At 43.5% G+C, this 22,997-nt stretch overlaps 1 protein-coding gene across 2 annotated transcripts in view; it reads right to left on the bottom strand.

Annotated features, from left to right (window-relative positions):
* Positions 1 to 1,841: 1,841 nt before the first annotated feature.
* The window catches only part of ARHGAP42 (Rho GTPase activating protein 42), a 328,893-nt gene continuing 307,737 nt past the window's right edge, over positions 1,842 to 22,997 (bottom strand). For both annotated transcript variants that reach the window (XM_075546492.1, XM_075546491.1), the window contains 4 exons: positions 22,725 to 22,881; positions 19,451 to 19,513; positions 4,820 to 4,899; positions 1,842 to 4,660 (listed from right to left, as the gene is read on the bottom strand). In XM_075546492.1, the coding sequence (XP_075402607.1) occupies positions 4,572 to 4,660; positions 4,820 to 4,899; positions 19,451 to 19,513; positions 22,725 to 22,881 (389 nt within the window). In that variant the 3' untranslated portion in view covers positions 1,842 to 4,571. The remainder of the gene's footprint in view (positions 4,661 to 4,819; positions 4,900 to 19,450; positions 19,514 to 22,724; positions 22,882 to 22,997) is intronic.

Genomic DNA, 22,997 nt, shown 5'->3' with positions numbered 1-22,997 from the left:
TCATGACACCCACAAGCCTGCGTTTTCCAGAGATGAGCGTCAAGCAGGACACACACACTGGAAGCAGGGGACACACACTGCCCCAGCATGGCCGCAGTGCTTGTGCTGGGGAGACCTGGGACTCTTGGATCAGTGTGGTTAGTCTATGGGGAAATGGCGGACAGGTACAAAGGTGATTAGCCTCATTTTGGGAAAAAACGTGTTGATTTTGAAAAGTAATGACAACACAAGAAGTAGGGAACAAGGTCAAATAGAAATTTCCATTCTGAGTGGGACATCTTAAGGGACCAGTACTGTTCAGATAAGAGTCAAGCTTTTGCTGTGCTCCGCCCCTCCCCCTTGGGGTTCTACCCAGTGATGCTAAGTTATGGAAACAGCTGAAAATGACAAGCAGAATATAAAACCAGAGAAACCAATCTTTCCCTAATGTGAACTGACTCTGTACGCAATGAACCATGACCCTTGCAGGGGTGTCTGATGCTAATCAAGACAACCTGCGTGCATGACCAGGGGCGGACTATCACCCGGAGTCCTGTGGGGAATCCAGAGGGCTCTTGTAAGCTAACATCTACGTGAGTGCTAGACAGCCTTCTGACTCCCAACACAGGTCTGAAGGAGCAGGCTAGAGTGTCAGATTCATTTTCCTTACAGTGTTTTCTTACAAGACATGCCACAGTATTTAAAATTCAATAACGTATCATAAGATAAAAGAAAAGATCCTTATGTTAGTTTTTTTTTTCACTAGTTGGAATTGTAAATACATTTTTGGTTGTTTCCCATCATTCTTGTACAAGCGCACCAGGGCAGGGTGGTTGAGAAACGTGTCTATGTTCCTGCCCATCACAAAGCGCAGCCAACCAGTGCAGCGAGCAAAGCCGCTCACCACACACAAAAAGAAGGGGCATTCCCCAGGCGCCATGGACTTTACAAGAATATAAGGATCCGTACATTCTTTGCCCTAATCATTTTCAAAGCATTTGCTCTCCACTGTGCTTTATACAATTGTTGTATGTATATGTATGGATTGTGATAAGAGTTGTATGAGCCCCTAATAAAATGTTTAAAATTTTTTTTTAATTATCAAGGGTTCACGAGGGTAGGAGTGGGGGGAGGGGAAAAGGAGGAGCTGATACCAAGGGTTCAAGAAGAAAAAATGTTTTGGAAATGATGATGGCAACATATGATACAATTGATGTATGGATTGTTGTAAGAGCTGTAAGAGCCCTCAATGAAATGATTTATTAAAATAAAAAATGTGCTGGAAAAAAAAGAATATAAGGATCATCTTACTTTTCGGATTCTTACACATAACAGAACAAAAACCAAACATTCTTCAGTTGACTGACCAGTTTTGATGAAGTTGGTAAGCTTATGGGAAAACATAGGAGTCATCTGTTAGATACATAAAATGATTTGTACTTGAGGATGTTTCCCATAACATGAGAGAATCAATTTAGGCTCGTCAAACTCACCTTCGTGTTGATTAGACTGCGGGCAGTGATCAAGTGGAGCATGCTCCTGTGTTTCCTACGGGAGAATGGGGCGGTTCTGACATATGCTCACAGGGCTTCTAGAGAGCTGTGGTTCTGCTAGTGAATGGCTATTTAAAAGAGGACCCTCTTCCAAGGCCTGACATATCTGTGTAATGAACACGCAGTATGATTTAGTTCTGATTTCCTTCATACTCATATGAACCATGAGAAGGACACTGATTCTAGTGACACAAAACATTAGCCTGGCTCCCACATCCAGCCATGGATCGCTACACACAAACCCAAGATGAAGACAGACGAATCAGACCCACCCATGTACAGGAGGAAAACATCAAGCATCAGAACAACTCGGGCAAGGACTTTGTAGTTTATTTCAGGAGCGCACGCACAGAGAGTACCATCACAATGTATGTGCTACTATGAGACAGACACAGGAAGACAACGGGGCATTGTTTTTAATGACTGTGTTGAACAAACATCGATGTGTTAGTTCACAGGCAACTCAGAAGCAGGCACATGAACTCTGAAAGCTGAGCTCTGTTTATGCAACAGCAAGTGGAATCAAGTTGGTTTTTGAGAGAAAACCAATTTGCTTTCAGAGCTTACAATCCAGTGGGCTGTCAGATGATGGCAAGGGAGCTTACACGGAGGGTGGCTGATGGACTACGAAAGTGGCACATTGGAAAGCCTGCCTTCTGTTCCAGCAGAGGGTAACCACGGCACACACAACGCTGTCACTATTACTAAGGGACATCAGAGAGCCAGAGACCAGGATGGTCTAACACCTGATGGACAGAGACCAACTGCAGGAAGTGCCAGAAAAAGACAGACCCTGATCAGATGTTTTCCATTACGTTACTCATTGTTATAACAGAATTACTTTACATCCTCTACTTCACTGAACTGTTCCATTTAGTTCTGGTTGTGACTCTCTGACGGTTGTCTCTGCGTTTTAAACACTCTGATGATTTATTTCATTTTTACATTTTAAAAGCATAAATGTTCTGGGGCATACTTCTATGTGCGGTGCGTGTGTCGTGTAATGTACTATCTATAGAAACATCCATTTGGAGATTACAGAATAACTGCCATGCACAGAGAGATTCACACAGTCAATACCTGAGTATCCGTACCCTGGGGAACTCCAAAGTGAGACACCACGGCCAGGGCTGGGGCGGGCAGTCCGCTTGTTTGTGTTTGTTTGCTTGTGAATCTTGAAGGGAAAACAGGCTCCTTGCCACGGCAGATATTTACAGTAGAAACAGTGGTTGCTGCGTGACCAGATGGGGAGGACTGCGTAATGTCTATGCTCTATCCATTCAATGAAATTTGTAATCAAGGTGATAGCATCATATAAGAGGGCATGAAGTCGTGTACATATTTTAAAATCTGCTGAAAAGGCAGAACAACTTCAAACTTGGTGGTTCAAAAGGACTTAAGAATCCTATGATTGTGTTTCTATCTGTTTCAACTAAGTATGAGTTTCAGATTTAAGAGCTAGATCCTCCCTCGCGATGTCTTCCAGCAACATCGCTGACAGCTGTAGGCGAACACCCCCAAGCCCCAGTTGGGCACTCACAAAATACGCTGGGCTGTACTGGGTGCCATGTGGAACTCAAGGTAGGGGTGTTCCATATGACCCGTTCACACGGTTTTGTTGTTGGTGCTGTCATCGGGTGCCATTGGGTCACATCAATTCAGAGGGACCCTAGGGAACAGGAACAGAAGGTGGCTCGGCCGGCCCCTTCCTCACAATGACTGCTGTGTTTGAGCCAGTGTTGCAGTCGCTGTGTAAAGCCGTCTGCTCTACCAGGCTGCTGTCTTCCTCCAGCACCTGGCCCCTCTGGATGGCAAGTCCCAGACGGAGTCTTGTCACCCTTGCTTCACACACACTGTTTTACTCTGCTTATGATTACACGTTTGTGATGCTCCTATAATATTATCAGTAGATGATATGTACATGATTTACCAGTTTATGTGGCCATGCCACAATAGTTGGTAAAAAAAAAACTCCCCAAGTTTATGAAGACAGATTTACATACATTCTCCAAAGCAGGGGTCAGCAAGCTACAGCCCAGGAGCCAAATCTGACCCAGAACAGCGTTTGCATGGCCCATGGACTGAGGATGAGCATGTACATTTTTAAATTAAAAAAGCACTGATATCTTGTGATATGAAAATGACCTAAAATTCCAATTTCCCTGTCCATAAATAAAGTGTGACTGGAACCCAGTCATGTGCACTTGGTCATGTGCTGTCTGAGGCTGTGTCTGCAGTTCAGCAGCAGAGCCGAGGCCACAGGACCCACAGAGCAGAGAGCACTGATACCAGGTCCTGTCAGAAAACCTTTGTCAACCCCTGTTCTACATCCATGGAAGGGATATGGAGTCCCGGAGGAATTTTGTTTACAGCATAATCAGTGTATAACCTAATTTTAATTCATTTACAGACATGATATATACATTAGTCCACTTGAAAAAGATCTATTAGGAAAACAAATAAAAATAAAAGTGTGGTTAAGAAAGAGAGAGAGAGAGAGAGAGAGAGAGAGAGAGAGAGAGAGAGAGAGAGACTTATTTCTTTGAAATGTTTAGGACCAGCAAAACAATCATATATAACAGCAATATATTTTTTAAAATAAAAACAATAAATGAACAGTTTAAATTATTTTTCAAAGTAATGATTTCAAGGTTCTACAGAAAATGCCAGGCAGTAAAAGATGGTAAAATTATTATAACCATGTCTGATTTCCAAATTTCTGGGCGATAAGGTTTAACTCTAAGTGTTTCAGATCCTGTGGCTGTTAGGCATTGCATACTACTTGGGGTCGGGCGAGAGAGGGAAGGCAAGATATTTTAAAATAAGAAACTGCCACTAACAGTGGCCAACAACTAAAACTTTGTTTTTCTTCTTCTTTTTCCTTAAAAGGGCTACACAGTCTGCTGGTATAGAACTTGATGGACATCTTGACTGTTTTCATTTAGTGGGCTGGTCCCCATATCTGTGTCAGATAAAATCATAGCACTTATCCTTTGTTACCATGGATACCATGAAGATACTGCCATCCACTAAATAATGTTAGAGGAAGACAACATAATTTTCTGGGACTAGTCCGGTTTTGCCTTCATATGTTGCCTTTAGCCATCCTGGCTCCACTGAAGGGTACACTGGCCAAGAAAGAAAGAACAAAGAAGGTCACTCAAGTATGAAGAGCTTCAAACAAACAAACAGGTAAAAATCTCTCTTGGTGCTTAAGTGTCACATCACCAGGGCTCCTGACTCCACCCTGTACCGCCCTCTTCCTCCCCGTGATTATGATGACTCACCGTTAGAAAAGATCGCCCCTTGTGGGAAGGAGAGCTCATGGCTGTGCTCCGCTTTACAGGAATACATGGCTTTGGCTTGGCTGAAAGATCAAGAAAAGATGGGCAAATCCATGAGTCAAGTACGTGTACATCAGCAGTTGGTTGAGGAGAAGACTCGTTCTGGGTTGTCACTGGAGTGTAAGTACATACAGAGAGTGCTCGTGAAATTGTACACACAAGTACACACCTGGATAGCCAGCAGCCAAGTCCAGAAAACCAACGAATTGCCAGCACCTCAGGGACAACCTTGTGTCTCCTTCCATTCCACTGAGCCCTGACTTCAAAAGACTGTTACCACTGAATTGTTAGGATGCTGCTAAATATGCTGTGTTTATACCGAAATAGGGAACAAAGTTCATAGGTACCCTCAAGCATGGCCCCCTCCAGGGCTCCATTATCAGCTGCAGACCATCAGGGATGAGTGTCAACAATTTAAATACAGATAAGATTACAAGACAGGATCCAGGGAAATAAGAGAAACATTGGAATTAGTCAGCTGGGAAATGGCAATCCAAACTGGTCTTATAGTCAGGAAGACAATTGGGATTGATGGGAACGAGGAAAATCAGAGAATATAGCCAACGTCTAAAGGGGAGAGCTAACATTCAGGCTCCCAACAGCGATGACCACAGCAGGTCAGCCTCAGCGCACCCAGGCCTCTAGTTTTCTAAAAGGAAGCTAGAATTTCAGCGTTTTAAATGTAATCTGATAAAACCAAAAAATAAAAAATAAACCAACCCCCACCAACATGCCAGTCAACACAGCAGTTATTACCGGTGATAGTCAATCTAATCACGAGGTATTTCATAGTTCCTCTGCGGTTCTTGGGGCCAGTGGTTACAGGGCTCCATCAGCCCTTTGAACCTACCAGATGCTCTGGGGGTGAAGGACGTGCTCGTTTGCTTCCAATGCGATGATCACAGCCTTGGAACCCCCTGGGGCCATTCTACCTTGTCCTATGAACGTGCTATGGGTCACAGTCGACGGAACAGCAAAGGTCTGGGTTTTGTGCTCTGTGTAATTCCATTGGTAGGACTTGCAACACAGACGGACTGCACGCACCTGGCAGGGTTTAGACCAGAAGCACCGTCGTGAATGGCATCTGACAGTTTGGCCTGGTTGACCGAATGGTTTCCCATGTTCACACTCCTTTCCTCTGTAGTCCACATGCAGTCTCTTCAGATCAGTGAGAGGGTGCTTTCGAAAAGGCTCATCGGACCAAGCTTGCTTCCCTGCTTACAGCCCTTCCACTGGTGTCCTACCCTGGCCAACACTACAAGGCCAGTCGCCTGCCAGTGTCTGGTGAATCTCAGCCACTTCTCAGCAAGGACGCTCCTCACATTGTCCCCGCCCCCCCGCCAGTTCCTCAAACAGCCTGACTCCTTCCTGCGCCAGGGCTGCTGCTCCAGCTGGGCCCTCTGAAGGAGATACGTTCCCCAGATCTTCCCATGGCGGGTGCTTAGATCCATCTTAAACATTTCATGAAGTTAAAAAAGGTCTTTCCTAACCACACAATCTGCCATAGCCCCAACTATCCTATCCTGTGTCAGCCTGGCACGACCCTAAGCTGTCACTGTGTTTTCGGTGATACTTTTGTTACCTTCTTCCCCAGTTAGAATGCAGTATCCATGAAATTAAGCACAGGCCTCCTCCATGTGGGACAAAGCCCCTAGTGCCTGGAAGGAGGCCCCTGTTCAGTAGGAACTGTAAGCATTTGCTGATGAATGGGGACAAGGAAGGGAAGAGGCTCTAGCCTCTTTCTTCCATGCCGAATTGTGTAAGGGTCCCGGGTACACTTTGCCTTTCCTCCCTCGTCAGTTCTGTCAAAGCACTGGTGTTGCACTGAGTCCAGGTGGTTCCTTGCGCCATACTTCCAGAATGAGGCACCCTTATGGAAGGCGGGATTTCCAAAGGGCTATCTGAAGACAGAAAAGCTTAGGGAAGACAATTCTGGGACTGTCTCCAGAGATGGTTTCCTGTGAGATCAACCTCATAAGGCACCTTCAAAAAGGGGATCATGTAGCAGGCAGCTGGGGGAGTGACCACTTGCTTATGTCCTACCACTTTACCAGCAAAGCTCAGTCTAAGGAGGCACTGGGCCCTGAGGAGGAGAAGGGCTTGGCACAAAAGACTGTGTGTGTGTGTGTGTGTGTGTGTGTGTGAGAGAGAGAGAGAGAGAGAATGCACACATGGTCCTGTGTTGGTGGGGTTGGAGGAAGAAGATGGGGCTCAGTTATGAAAAATTCTAAGAAACACACTATGGTCATTTTGAGTAGAAAGAATACTAGTTTCTTCTTATGTGCCATTTAGTCAAGGGCAGTCATCTGATTGAATAATAGTATACTTGAGGAGGGCAGAGCCACTTATCTGAAAATATGGTGGTTTTATTTTTTTACAAAAATATCAAATTTTCTTACAGCAAAACTTTCCTTTGAGTAAACATCAAGTCTTACTTCTTTGAGTCACTGATATAAATAATTAAGACAGACATCAGAAAAGTTTCTTTACTCCAAGAAACAATGAAGATGCAGTATTTGCTATGATGTAACTTTAAAAATTATATCATAAAATGCGACCAAGTTCTTCTCCATTAATATTTCGGACATGGATATTTTCATTGCAGTATTTTACAAGATTAAATGAGGATGAAGGGGCAGGAGGCACATAAAGAATAGTTATATAACTAGATACAATATTGCTGAATGTGTCCAAAGTACACAGCATGGATTACTAACAGTCTTGACTTTTCAATTTTTTGTGCATGTGATTAACCAACACCCAAGCTCATGGCCAACGAGTCAATTCCGACTCCTGATGACGACCCTATATGACAGAGTAAAGCTGCCGAAGGACTGTGCGACTGTAAATCATGGCGGCAGTCTGCCTGCTCTTCCTCTGTGCTGTGGCTGGCACCTCCAAAACACGGAGCTTAGCGTCCGGGTGATTTCACCACTGAAACACCAGGCCTCTCTGCGCAAAGGACTGCCCAGATATAATTCCCCTCCACTGAGATCTGTGCCTACAGGTGCTAACACTTCTGAGAGCTTTGATGATTTACTGTCGAGTTTGGTGGGAGGGAACTTTTCTCTCCAGGTGCTAATGCTTCCTTTTTCACTGCCTTGGTCTATTGAGAGGATGTGAAAATAACACGGTCACTTATTGTGTCTTTCTTCAGAAGATGCTAATATCCCTTTGAAAAGGATTTTTGAAAATCTTGCTTCTTACTGCATAGAATAGCGGAATGACATCCACAGCCCTGAAAGCCGTCCCCGCCCCTCCTCATCACCAGGAAGATGATCTATCTGCACACAGCCTCCCTCCTAATTCTAAACACCCCGCCATGTGGAAGAGCAAAGACACAAAGGTTTCATAGGGACAGTGTGAAAAATTCTCTCTCGGCAGCTTGACAGGGTCACTGTCAGTCAGGATTGACTCAATGGTGTTGGGTACACCTTGATCTTAAGAGAAATAAAAGCCTCACTAAATCAAAATTGACAATGTGTGTTCATTTAGTTACAACACACACACACACCCCACCACCACCCCCACCACCACCACCCCCACACCACCACCACCTCCCCACCCCCTTGGATATGCTGCGGGAGTTTTACTCCTGAAAGGGATAAGAGGGCTGCATGCAAATAGTTACACATCTGTCAAAGCAATACTAACTCGCAAAAGAAAAAAATCACAGCAGTGTAAGTATCCAGTAAGGGATGTAATAAATGACATATTTATTATATTAATAGATAAGTAGTTATAAATATATTTGTAAGAGTTATATAAACAATATGTAAATGAAGACTTATATGTCATTGTCCTGTTCCACTGAATGGATTCCATCTTCATTATTTATTTGACTAAAGAAACTTTTCTGGCTCTCACTCACCCACTCACTCACTCTCTCACCCACTCACTCTCTCTCACTCACTCACCCACTCTCTCATTCACCCACTCACTCACTCTCACTCACCCACTCTCTCTCTCTCACTCACTCTCACCCTCACTCTCTCTCTCACTTACTCTCTCTCACTCACTCTCTCACTCACCCACTCTCTCACTCACCCACTCTCTCACTCACCCACTCTCTCACCCACTCTCTCACTCACTCACCCACTCACTCACTGTCCCACTCTCTCACTTACCCACTCTCTCGCACTCACTCTCTCTCACTCACTCACTCACTCTCCCATGCTCTCACTCACTCTCTCCCTCCCTCCCTCACTCTCTCATGTTCTCTACCACTCTCACTAACTCACTCATCCTCTCACTAACTCCCTAACTTACTCAATAACTCTCACTCACTCACTAACTCGCTCACTCACTCACTCTCTCATGCATTCTCACTCTCTCACTCACTCACTCACTAACTCATTCACGTTCCCACCAACTCCCTAACTCACTCTCTCACTAAAAAAATAAATAAATTTAAAACTAGGGCTAATAAAATCTCTTAGAGTGGTAAAACAGGAAAAAAAATTTAAAAAGAGACTTTTCTGATGTATGTCTTAATTATTTATATCACGGAGACCTTACAGGCCAGAGTGGGACTGCTTTATGGGATTCCTAGGCTGGCATCGTGACTCCTTGGAGCACGGTCAGTTCTATTCTCTCATGGGGAGGGGAGGCTTGAACTGCTAACCTTTGTTTAGCAGTTGAATGCACAGCCACTGCACCAACAGGGCTCCTTTATTTTTATCTATAATGTCTAACTGCCCACCCTGCATTATCAGAAATAATGCATGAATGTACAGGGATGCAGACATGCGTGGAGAGCAAAGATGAACAGGTACAGCGAGTAGGCTAAAGGGGTTATACTCAAACCTTGACTATGTTAGGGGGATATTTCTGCACACACAAGATGCATACCTTTAAAATAAATCAATATCTACCTATAAAAACATGCATCTTTTATAATGACTAAATAATATATTGTTCCATGCCAATAGAATGATGTATTAAGTGGTTACTGCAAATAACCATTGGTTATTGAGTTGAGTTGCGCTGCAGAACAACACAGGACAATGAAACAATATTAGGGTATAAGGCAAGGATCGTACAGATAAATTTCTTCTTGGAAAGACTCCTAAGCTGACCGTGTCAACTTGTCAGCACTCTAAATTTGCTCCTTAGATAGACATTGGTTGGGAATTTCCTCAAACTAGTCACACGTTCTTCCCTTAGTTTTTGCCAGTAAGCACTGACCGTTTCTGCTTCCTTGTTCTTGTGGGTGCCAGGGCCTCAATGCTGGAGGGAGGATGGCTATAAAAATGGAGTGTGAGGGCGACAGGCTGTTTATGTCAAGGTGCAGATACTGCAATCCCACTGAAAATGAAAAGTGAGTAACAGCATACTTTCAGATTTTCTAGATGGTGTATCTTCCTCATTCATTCCACAACTTTATTAAGCATCTACTCTGTGCTGGGCATTATGACAACGACAATGCAGGTTCAGTGAACCCCACCGGACGGGTTCCATTCCTTTGTGTAGTATGGTCGAGGGAACCTGCCTATCAGTAGAGGGGGAGGGCTATTTGTGACCCTTTCAGAACCTCAGCAAGGTCAAACTGTTTTCATACTAACACTAAAGGCTACTTGTATGTTTTGACTCCCATATTCTCAGTAGTGTGCAGCTTAGAGCTTTAGAAGCTACATAATGTGTGAAGACTTCCTTGTGCTGATGACTAATGGCATTCAAGAGAATTCAATTGTTTTCTACTAAGCTTTGTAAGAAGCATGGCCAGAGTGCTCCTTAGAGGTAGGGATGGAGGGAACTTTTCTTACATATTTTGGACATGTTGTCAGGAGAAACCAGTCGCTGGAGCAGGACATGATGCTTGATACAGTGGAAGGGCAGTGAAGGAGAGGAGGCTCTCAGGGAGATGGGGGGACACTATGGCTGCAACAGTGGGCCGGGCACAGGAACAGCTGGGAGGATGGCACACGGCCGGGCAGTGTTTCCCTCTGTTGTGCACAGGGTTGCTATTGGTTGGAATGAACTCACAGCGCCTAACGACAAGAAGGCAGAGGAGCTCACAACAAGTAAGAAAAGAAAATATTCTGAAGATTGATTGTGGTGATTGTGGTTATCTTCTAAAGATAACCAGATAGTCAAATTGTATAATATACACATTTATGGCAAAAACTGATTACAAATGTAAGGTAATGATAGCGCTTTATTTTGGACAAAAAAAAATCACTGAATTTTACTATTAAAGTACTTGATGTGAGCAGTTTTAGCCACTTATTTTATTTTAAAAAGTAATTTTATTGGGGGCTCATACAACTCTTATCACAATCCATACATACATCAATTGTGTCAAGCACATTTTTACATTCATTGCCTTCATCATTCTCAAAATATTTGCTCTCCACTTCTGCCCTTGGTAACAGCTCCTCATTTCTCCCCCTCCCTCCCCACTTCCCCTCCCTTATGAACCCTTGATAACTTATAAATTATTATTATTTTGCCATGTCTTACACTGTCCGACATCTCCCTTCACCCACTTTTCTGTTGTCTGTTCCCCAGAGAAGAGGTTATATATAGATCCTTATAATAAGTTCCCCCTTTTTACCCCACCTTCCCTCCACCCTCCTGTATTGCCACTCTCACCACTGGTTCTGAAGGGATCATCTGACCTGGATTCCCTGTGTTTACGGTTCCTATCTGTACCAGTGTACATCCTCTGCTCTAGCTGGATTTGTAAGGTAGAATTGGGATCATGATAGTGGGGTGAGGAGAGGGTAAGGAAGCATTTACGAATTAGACGAAAGTTGTATGTTTCATTGTTGCCACACTGCACCCTGACTGGCTCATCTCCCCACAACCCTTCTGTAAGGGGATGTCCAGTGGCCTACAAATGGGCTTTGGGTCTTCACTATACACTCACCCTCATTTACAATGACATGATTTTTTGTTCTCTGATGTCTGATACTGATCCATTCTACACCTCGTGATCACACAGGCTGGTGTGCTTCTTCCATGTGGACTTTGTTGTTTCTGAGATAGATGGCTGCTTGTTTACCTTCAAGCCTTTATGACCCCAGATGCCATATATTTTGATAGCTGGGCACCATCAGCTTTCTTCACCACATTTGCTTATGTACCCATTTGTCTTCAGTGATCATATTGGGAAAGTGGGCACACAATTATATGATTTTTTTGTTCTTTGATGCCTGATACCTGGTCCCTTCTACACCTCATGGTCACACAGGCTGGTGTGCTTCTTCCATGTGGGCTTTGTTGCTTCTGAGCTAGATAGCTGCTTGTTTACCTGCAAGCCTTTAGGACCCCAGAGGCTATATCTTTTGATAGCCGGGCACCATCAGCTTTCTTTACCACATTTGCTTTTGTACACATTTGTCTTCAGCAATCGTGTCAGGAAGGTGTGCACCATGGAATGCCACTTTAATAGAACACAGTGTTCTTGCATTCAAGGAATGCTTGAGTGGAGATCCAATGTCCACCTGCTACTTTAATACTAAACCTACAAATATATGCAATACTAAATCTACAAATAGATGCACCTAGATCTATTTCCCCATCATCCTACATAAATATATTTACATATGCACATGGCTGTATTTAGACCTCTATGAATGCCCTTTGTCACCTAGCTATTTCCTCTAGTTCCTTTTACTTCCCTCTTATCCCACTATCATGCTCAGCCTTCATTTGGGTTTCAGTAATTTCTCTTGGTCACATTGCCCTTGCTGAATCCCTACCAGGCCTCTCACACTCTCCTTACCACTAATTTTGGATCACTTGTTCTTCCCTTGTTCCTGGGCTAGCCAACACCACCTCTTTCCCCCTCTCCCCCTCTCTCATGTACCCCCTGGAACGATCGGTCCCGTTGTTTTCTCCTCCAGACTGTTCATGCAGCCTATCTTATCTAGATTGACCTGTAGAAATAATAATATGCACAAAAAAACAAGGCATAGCAAGACAAACTGACAAAAGAGAAGACAACAACAACAACAACAAAAAACCAATGGCCAAATAAATAATTTAAAACTGAAAAAAAATATGTAAATATATCAGGCTGGTTTTTTACCTCTAGGTGTCTCCTTTGTTCGAGTCCGATGGGGTGCCACACTCTGGTCCCAAAGTCCATCCTTTGCACTCCCTCGGGACCTCCCTGCTCTGCTCCCCCCGCCCGCTGCTTGGCCACACGCCCTTAATGTTTTGCCTCGGTGTGGTCCGGTCAGACCAGGCCAATCCCGACACTGAGTCTCCAGTGTTGCTTCCCTAGGCGGTGACCAGATGTCTCGCTTTTGAACAATTTGTCCCGCATCCCGCGGCATTTTTAAAAAGTCCCGATTTTTGGAAAGAATGCACGACAAGCGAGGGTATTCGGTTTTCGGCTGCCATGGGGCTATTTCTCCAGGATATGAGTTTTATCAATGGTGTCCCGCTTTACAAATGTTAAAATCTGGTCACCTTACGTGAGTCAGTGAGAGACGCCGTGTCTTATTCTTATTTTACATGACAAAATTAAACCTTTAACAGTGTATATCAAAATAAAAAAAAAAGAGGACCTGATGCAAAGGGCTTAAGTGGAGAGCAAATGCTTTGAGAGTGATTAGGGCAAAGAAAATATGGATGTGCTTTATACAATTGATGTATGTTGTACGGATGTGCTTTATACAATTGATGTATGTATATGTATGGATTGTGATAAGAGTTGTATGAGCCCCTAATAAAATGTAAAAAAAACCAACAGTATATATCGATAGGGAGCTCTGGTTGCATAGTGGTTGTACATTAGGCTGCTCACTGCAAGGTCTGCCATTTGAAACCACCAGCCTCTCTGCTGGAGAAAGACCAGGCTTCCTACTCCCCTAAAGAAAAACCATCTTGGAAACTCACAGGGTGGTCTCCCCTGTCCAATAGGGTTCCTAAGGGTCAGCACTGGCTCCATGGCAGTGAGTTTATTATATCAAGAGATAATTTATTTTTAATGTCAGTTTAAACACGAGATCAGAAAATTGCACACCAAAATGTCACTCGTGGTGATCTTTTAAATGATGAGGTCATACACCACATCGTGACTATGAAGTTCAACCCGACCCTATAATACAGAGCAGAACTGTCCACCCACGTGTTTTCCAAGGCTGCAATCATTTTGGACGCAGACTGATGTAACTCCTCCCACAGAGCAGCTGTTGACCCACTGGCCTGATGGCCACCAGCTGAGCACTTTACTACTATGCTGCCAGAATCAATGAAATTAGAATTGGCTTTGATTGACTGCTGGAGCTTATTAGTGAACTTGAAATTCTGCACAAGAAGAAAACATTCAGTTACTATTCTTAAGAAGTCATGTCTGTATAACCTACTGTCATAGGACCCTGGGGGGCTTTACTGCATTGCTCTTTGGCGTTTCCAATCCTTATGGAGACTGTTGGCTTCATCCCTCTTTCACAGCACAGTTGGTAGTTTTGAATCCACTGTGGACCAGGGTCTCTCTTGATCTCCTTGACATTTTTGTGGCTCCGACCATTCCTCTAGGCTCTCCTTTGCCAGGCCCTACACAGAGATGCACGCTTGTCCATTTTTCCTCACGATCCATCCGGTAGAGAGGCTGCTCAAACCTTCAGTTCCATGGCCTCTCGGGAGATTTTCAGCTGCAGATTTTCAACTGGCTCTTCAAAATCTACAGCCCAACTTCCCTTTCCTCTGTAAACTCATAAACTGAGATTCCAAATAAATTATTGTTTCTGATCTGCAGTCTTAAAACCCGGAAGAATTTTAATCTGTTTCTCAGTTTTACTATCACAGCAGTTGCTCACTCTTGCTCATGTGCATGGAAATCTCTTATAGCTTCGTGTCCTCTTATCACTGTCCTAATTAAGGTCTGCTAGAGTTCATCTAGGAGCCTTGGTGACGTAGTGGATTATGTGTTGGGTTGCTAGCCTCAAGGTCTACAGTTCGAAACCATCAGCCACTCCTTGGAAGGAAGAAGGCTTTCTACTCCCAAGAGTTATAGTCTGGGAAATCCACAGGAGCAGTTCTACTCTGTCCTATAGGATCACTGGGAGTTGGAATAGACTTGATGGCAGCGAGTGAGTAAGACATTTAATCAATTCCACCCAACTGTTTCTCTGCCTTCATAACTTCCTGGGAAAAACCACTAACTGAATTACCTGATAAAGTGTACCTTACTGTCCAATGGTCCCAAAGGCATTGCTTTCCAATTGCATAAGGCCAGTCACAAAAATCCCTCAACTGATCTCTTTCCCAATCATGCCCTCTTTTGTTTAACTCAACTAGTTCCACCATCCTTCAGGGTCCAATTTAAAATGGAGCCCAATTTCCTAGAAAGCATACAAAACATGCAATGTAAGAATCAGTGAAATTAGGTAAGGAAATCACCTGGACTTATAAGTTGCTGAGATGCACTTAATGGCACACAAGAGCGTCAAGTGATGTGAATGCATTGATTTGAGGCAAACGGTTTTAACAAAACTGATCACAACCATGAGGCAGCCTGTTGGGTTGATGGGGTACCCATTGGGCTGCAGACCACGAGGTCAGCAGATACAACCCACCAGCAGTTCCTCAGGAGAAAGACAAGGCTCCCTACGCCCATAAAGACTTCATCTCAGAAACCCAGCGCTCCTCTATCCTTCAGGGCCACGATGAGTCAGAATTGACTCGATTGCAGTGAGTTTGAATTTGGTTATTAACAGCCATGTTATTTATTATTATGATTGCAGAGAGTAGGTGCTGAGCTTTAAACGCGTTAATTAAATAATATATTATTTATGTACTTTAAATACATTATATGGATACACAGAACAAGATAGGGAAAAACACCCTCATAGCTATAAACATAGCTTTTTGAAGAAAACAGATTTCCCAGATGATATCCGAGGTTTGACAACTAGTAAGTGGTGGGACAAGAAGCTGCGCACATCCCTCTGAGGCTGAGCTCAGTGACACACTCTGGCAGCACCGGGGACTGACGGACAGAAAGACTGACACGAATGAGCTACTGAATGGACTTTAACTGTACATGTTGTCCAATAGCTCATGGAAAGTTGATTTAGGGGATTTGAATACACAAGCATCTTCAACAGGTGTAGGTTGCTGGTTGAACACATGAATGTATATTGTATGACAGCGTATATTATATAACAGATGTACTCCAATAGTAAGCATTTTTCTTGTATATTAATCGCTCGACAGGATGGCTTCTGGTCGCTCTCGCAGCAATCCGATTACAGTGTCCTAATAAAGGCTCCACCACCTGGAGCAATCCACAACCCAACCCCCTCCGCCAAAAGCAGCCGGAAACATTTTCTCTGCAGGGCCATGTGAGGTCCCAGGGGGCAATGGTCGACTCACAGAGACTCTGCAGACAGAATGCAGCTGGCCACAGGGTTTTCTACTCTGTATTCTGAGTCGAGTTCAGATTGAATGCATTTGGTTTCTGCTTCCTCCACTTTACGGAGCCCTGGCATAGTGGTGGGTGACGTGTTGGGCAAGGTCAGTACCAGGTGCTCCTCAGGAGAAAGATGAACTTTTCTACTCCCGTAAGGAGGTTCAGCCTCAGAAATCCACAGGGGAAGCTCTATTCTGCCCCACAGAGTCCCCTTGACGGCAGTGAGGGAGAATCTTTATGGAAGCAGATCAGCGGATCAGGGGCTGGTGGTGGGTGAGAAACACCAAGCTTCTTGGCTAGCAGTTGAGTGCTTAACCACTGAGCCACTAAGGCTCCTTAAACATAAAGTTAAATCCATACAAATGATGGCAGTTTCTCAGACAAACAGTGTTTGCTCTGACGTGCAGGATGCCTCATTTTCCCATGACTTGGTAAAACAGGAAGAGATGTTAAAAGTGGAGGTAAGGTACACACAGATGTTTTCTGATTGATCAGCTACACAATAAGCGATTTACCTTTATACTAGTAATATATCAAAGTAGCTATACCCTATGGAATGAAAAACAAAACAAACCTCACAGCATGAGTGTCTTCACTGGCTTTGGACAAAACCATGAATCTTTTGACAGCCGTCATCATGCCTAGCAATCGGGCAAGCCTGTGTAGACTGTTTAATAAAGGGTTACCGAATAAACACACATACTTTTACAAGGTTGGTGAAAATAACAGAATTGGATAACATGGAAAAGAATGCAACTTTAATTAGCTGCGGCTGTTTTGCTTCATAGTCAGTTTCCATTAGCAAGACACAGCACACTCAAAAATGCTCTCCTGCAGCTAAAAGAAAAGTGAAGGAGTGTTATCTCCCTTTCATGCCTTTTTGAAAAACGATACGCATTTACTGAATGAATGTCTCCTATCTGCCAGCAAGGCACTAGTTGCTGGAAGTGAAAAAAGCAAAAAGGACAGAAATCAGATGCCCTCATGAAATCCCATTATTTTGGCCATATTCAAATTCAAAACCCAAACCCACTGCGATGAGACCCTTTTGGACTGTGAGGAGACTAAAACGGGAACTTTAGAAGCAAGCACACAAATGGCAGCTTGATGTAACAATGAACAGCCTTGAACAGAGTGGAAGGTGAAAAATCAGGAAGCAATTAATGGGGTGCTGACCTCAGAGGGGGTGGGAAGGAGGGAGGGAGAGAGAGAGAGAGAATCACCTAAGGCCCTTAGCTCTACTACATCTCCATGATCCTTAAAAGTAGCGCTGGTTTTGTGGAGAGACCGGAACTCAGTTACACTGCTGATTGAATTGTAAGAAGGCATGGGGCTTCCTTAGAAAACTGGAAGTAGAAATCCCACATGATCCAGCAATTCCACTACTAGGTAAACACGAGACCAATAGGAGCAGGAACAGATATATGCATATCCAGCTTCATGACAGCATTATTCACAACAGCAGAAATATAAAAACAACCTGAATGTCCATCAATAGATGGCTCAACAAACAAACGATGGCACAAATGTGCAGTAGAATATGATACACTGTTCAAGACGACTCTAAGGAACATCTCCTTAACAGACGGAACTGGAGGACACTACGCCGATTTACATTCTTCAATCACAAAGGGCAAATATTGTATGAGAGCACTATTATTAAAAGTTAAGAAAAATGTTTACAAACATTACTTGAGAGTTACCAGGAATGGTTGGGGATGGGAGAGGAAACCTCTAATTGAGAGTCGACCCTAATTGACTTGGGCAAAGGGAAAACTAATACACCAGAAGGGAGAGGACAGGATCAAGGTAAGTAAGACACTAGGAGGTGCATAAGAACAGAGGCAATGTATGTAACCACGACTGCAGGTGCAACCATCTAATGATATTTATAATCAAGAAGCTACAAGTCGATCTGTAGATAGAAATTTAATCTGAACACACATGGGAAGGCAAGTGGGAGTGTACCAGGAATATACTTAGGTTTGGTAAAAGATATTTCTACATATGTGCTGCGCATGTATCAAAGATAGAGGATGCCCAGAAGCAAAGTTCTGAAAACGTCTTAGCCATAATCAAACGTCTTATTGGAATGAGCCCTTGAGCTTGGGGATTTAGTATTGTAATCTTCGGGATCATGTAAGTCAATTGTCCACAAAGGTAATGTTACACATATGACTTTGGTGAGTAGCAATTGGGGCCTGAAAACCTTGGGAGTGGCCACCTAAGGCGCTACTGTCGCTGTCTTGCTACCTGGAGCAAAGAGGATTGAAGAAAACCAATGACTCAAGGAAACAATTAGTCAATGGATTAATAGACCAGGACCACAGGGAGTACATCTTCCTCTACCCTGAGTCTAGAAGAACGAGATGGTGTCCAGCTACCACTACCATCCATTCTGGTCAGAATGACAATAGAGGGTCTGGGGTAGAAATCGAGGAGGTGGGGGGGGAGAGCAGAACACAATTCCAAATAAGGAAACAGAATCAGCCATACAAGATGGTAGGTCCTAGACCTGGAATAGAACCTCCTTGTGCCTTCGCCCTGGATCAAAAGGTCTATAAAGCAAATAATAAGAACAGGGAGGAAGGGTTGCCTCAGCACGGTCAACTGTCAAAACCCAAAGGGCAGCGTTGCACAAAGAAAGCTCCGAAGGCAGAATGGGGCAGGAGAGGACGTCCAGGAGGAAATGGGACAGACAGAGGGGATTACATCCAATGTCACAAAACAACACGGGTATGCACTGTTGAGTGGGAACCAATGTCCTCTTATACTTTCACCCAAACCACAATACAACATTTAAAAAACATTAAAAAAAGAACAGCAATAATTTCTAATGAACTCATGACAACTCCTTAAGAAAAACAATTAAATCGCCCTTTAAAGTCAAGGATATACTTTGAAAATTTTCCCACAAATGCAAAGGGTTACGTCACCTTGTGCTTTTTAGAAAGTGTGTATATTTAGAACTCTTGCTCTGTGGAGATTTTAGCAAGCGAGGCTTCATGGCACTCATAGGAGAAACTAAATACAGTTTACAGACATGGTCTTCTCTCCAGAAGATAACATGTGAAAGGCCTGCGTATGTCTAAATGAGCATCGGTATAACCCATGGGCAGAGATGTCACAGATGACTTGTTAGGTCAAGGCAATTATGTCACAGTTAAAGATATATTTTCATTCCCTTCAGGACTTTGAGAACTTACCGCCCAGAAGAAACGGGCTTAACTGAACCAACATTTTCAAACAGCTGGGCTTTTGCTGCCACTCTGAAAAATAATTAAAATAAAATTTTAATTATAAAAATAATTTTAAAAATCTTTCCCCATTAAACCACTCAGGAAAATCATTCTACAGAATGGAATTCCATGTCATTGGCTAAATAAAATAAAATGATTAGTTCAAAGCCTTCACTACATTTGAACTGGATTTTCATCATGACAAGTTCTAATGTGGAAGAGATTTTTCTCTTTAGTTTCCAGCTCAGTGCTATCAGGCTGCAAGGAGCCCGTAGCTACCATCCCATGGGAGTTTACCAGTCTCAACCTTCCTACCTCAGAAAATGGTGTGAGTAGAAAAAAGAACATTTTCTCCCCGCTCTGCTGGCAGGAGTATGTTATTGAGTCTGGTGGCGCCCACAAGGGAAAAATAAATGAATCAAACACAGAATGTCAAGACGAATCGCCCTCACTCTCATAGAGTAAAGAAGAAAATTATTCCATGCACTTCTATATTTGAACACGGTGCTGGGCAAATGAAAAGGAGGAACTATGAAAACATGGCCGAGGAGTGAATTCATGAATTCACACCTTGTATCAAACCACAGAGAAAAAAAGGGCATGTCCTACTGGAAGAGGTGAGAGGCTATAGGAAAGAGGGAACAGAAATAAAACCCATGTTCCCTAGGTAATTGGAAAGGTTTCTATAGTTAATAGATGAACTGATCTTTTTTTTTAACCTAGTTTTTAAAAAGTGGATCCTTTTCTTTAAAGTCAACCCACCCCCACCCCCACCGCCCCTGTGCCCCCAGGGAAGGCCAAACAACAGCAAAACACCAAACAAACCCCACTGCCACTGAGCAGATTTTGACTTCCATGGGAACAGGTAGCCTCACTCTTCCTTTTCAAGAGTGGTGGGTGGGTTTGCACCCAACACCATGCAGTTAGCAAGCCAACGCTTACCTGACAGTGCCACAGGGTTATTTGAAAATCTCAGCGATCATTTTACACCCAGTACAAAACATGCAGGGAGTCCTGGTGGTGAAATGGTTGAGCTGCCAACCAAAAGGGTCATGATTTAAACCCACCCCGCAGCTCTAGGGGAGACAGAACTGGCAATCCGATACTGTCTAGATTACAGCCAAGAACCCCTCCTGTCGAAATCCCGTGGGCTTGCCTTGAGAAAACTGACGAGACAGCCCTTGGCAACAACAAACTGACACTGCTCGTTTTAATTTCTATGTTAACTATTAGCACAATCACAAAGAAGAGACTCTCCTCAATCCCAAATGATGGGGGGTTTGTAATTCTTCCATCTCTCTTAACATATTGGATCAAAATTTAATTTTCCTTAATGGCTAGAACTACACATACACATTTATCTTTACAATGGTAGCTTGACTTCTGACGAAGAGTGATAACTTCTGTTGAACATGCTCTGAAACCACAAAATGATTACCAAATAAAAGGATGAATGAATGTATTTAATACATTGTTCTTATGGAAACAGACTTAACGAAATCTCTTGCCGGACTTTCAGAAAGAATAATTAAACTGTCAAGGCTATAATCTTCTTCGAAATGGGCATGGGATATTAAGAAGACACAGAATTCAAGTTTGAGAACCTTCCCTAGACAATTCAACGGTGCGGCGTACTAGCTGAGTATAAACAAATAAGTCATGAACCATTGTTACAAAATAATAAAAAGTTTCGAAACAAAAATGTCAAAAACGTGAAGCTATTGCTTCTCAACCTATCCTCCATCTGGATCTACATCCTTCTGAAGGCTGGGTCTACATCCTTCTGAAGGCTGGGTCTACATCCTTCTGAAGGCTGGGTCTACATCCATCCTTCTGTGTTAACCCTCTCATCCACCCTTCCCTGAAGAGTTAGGTCTGTGCCCTCTGGCTTACACTGCCTCGGACGGCACTGAGAGACTCGGAGCCTCTTCCTTTGGGGAACAGGACAAAGTCTGAAATAGCAAGATCAGGGCTGCATGGTGCAGGGCCGTCATGTTCTCTAACAAAATTATCATTGTCACAGGGCAGCCCTTGCTCCTCTCCGAGGTTGAGCCGATGCCTTGTCAGGATGGAAATCACGTCCTTGTCACACCTCTTCTGAACTTCCCTCGCTGATTTCTGACTATGTTCTTGAAACCTCTTCAAAATAAGCCTCTGGGTCCTTTGACAAAATCTATCAAGATTGCTCCTTTGGGATCCTTCCCCCTACCTCCATCCTAACCCTTCCCCCACCTACCTTGCAAATAACAACAAAAACAACAAAAAATAGTTGTCATAACTTGTTAAGCCGCCTTGTCTGCTTTTAGTTCCACGGGCCCAGCAGATCCCTTCAGGAACCATTGTTGATTGGACATTATATGTTCCGAAGGCATGCTTACAAGACTAAGTCAAGTGGATTGCTGAGAGAACTCGTCTGTAGCCAGGCTCAAGTGTTGAGTAGAATGAACTCAAGCATGTATGAATTGGAACTCTGAGAGCAGTACTTTTTGACTTCTTCTGTATGAAGTGGAGATTTCAATGTTCTAAATATCGTCCATTTTCATCAGCTCTAAAATGGGGTTGAGGAGACCTATCGGAGAAGGCTACTGTGGACACTGACAGAGAGAGCAAATGGAAAGGCACCTCATGGTCGTTCACAATGCATCTAGGAGACACTCAGCAAATGTATGGAAAACATGAACTAGAGAGAACTTTCCTCTTTGGATTTTGCTTACTCGTTATCCAGGCTCTCATTTTTCTGTCATTCATCCATCAGCAATGACTTCCGGATCATTTCTTTTAAACGGAAGTACCTCCGGCTGTGTTAATAGACTTGCTCTCTATAAGCTTGTTCACACTGGTGCGTTTTCAGCTGGGGGTGACATGGTATGGAAAGGAGAGGATACCAACCCCCATAAGGTAGAAGGTGGTTGTACTGTGAATAATCTGTGGTCTCTTTAGCTCAGAGGCAGATGTTCACCTTTTATAGGCAGGCTACTAGTTTCAAAGTCCACCATTGATTAAACACGTCCGAGTAGGTCCTGAAATTAAGCCATGACTCTATTTCTAAGTAAAAGGCTTGCATGAGATTGTTTACCTATCAGAAAGCTACTCTACCTTGCACACCATGTTTATGAGGGGATGCGGTCCTGCAGAGGCAGAACCTACAGATGAGAAGTTCAGCCAAGGGCTCTGTGAATGCACAATCCCCCCTGTATTGTTAGTGCTACACAGATGCAATTACAAATACTTTCACACTTACACAGAACCCGGCCGTTGATAGCCATTGCTTGAAGTGGTGTCTAACCTTAACCTCCTGCACATTTTTGGAGGCAGGTCTGGGTTTGGTGGGGCTTTGGGTGACTCTTTGGAACCTATGGAAGTTAAACTTTGAATGGATCCACTGTAGCTCTTGTTTCCTAAAAAGAAAGCCCAAAAAAACAGGCAAGGCGCTATTAGACAAAATAAAGGCAATAACACAGTACATGTGCATAACAAAAGGAAGCATTTTTCTCGGAGCCCAAATGGGAAGGTA

This window comes from Tenrec ecaudatus, chromosome 4, assembly GCF_050624435.1.
Source record: "Tenrec ecaudatus isolate mTenEca1 chromosome 4, mTenEca1.hap1, whole genome shotgun sequence".
Lineage (NCBI taxonomy): Eukaryota > Metazoa > Chordata > Mammalia > Afrosoricida > Tenrecidae > Tenrec > Tenrec ecaudatus.
The sequence above is the reverse complement of the archived record's forward strand: the minus strand, read 5'-3'. Positions and strand labels throughout refer to the sequence as shown.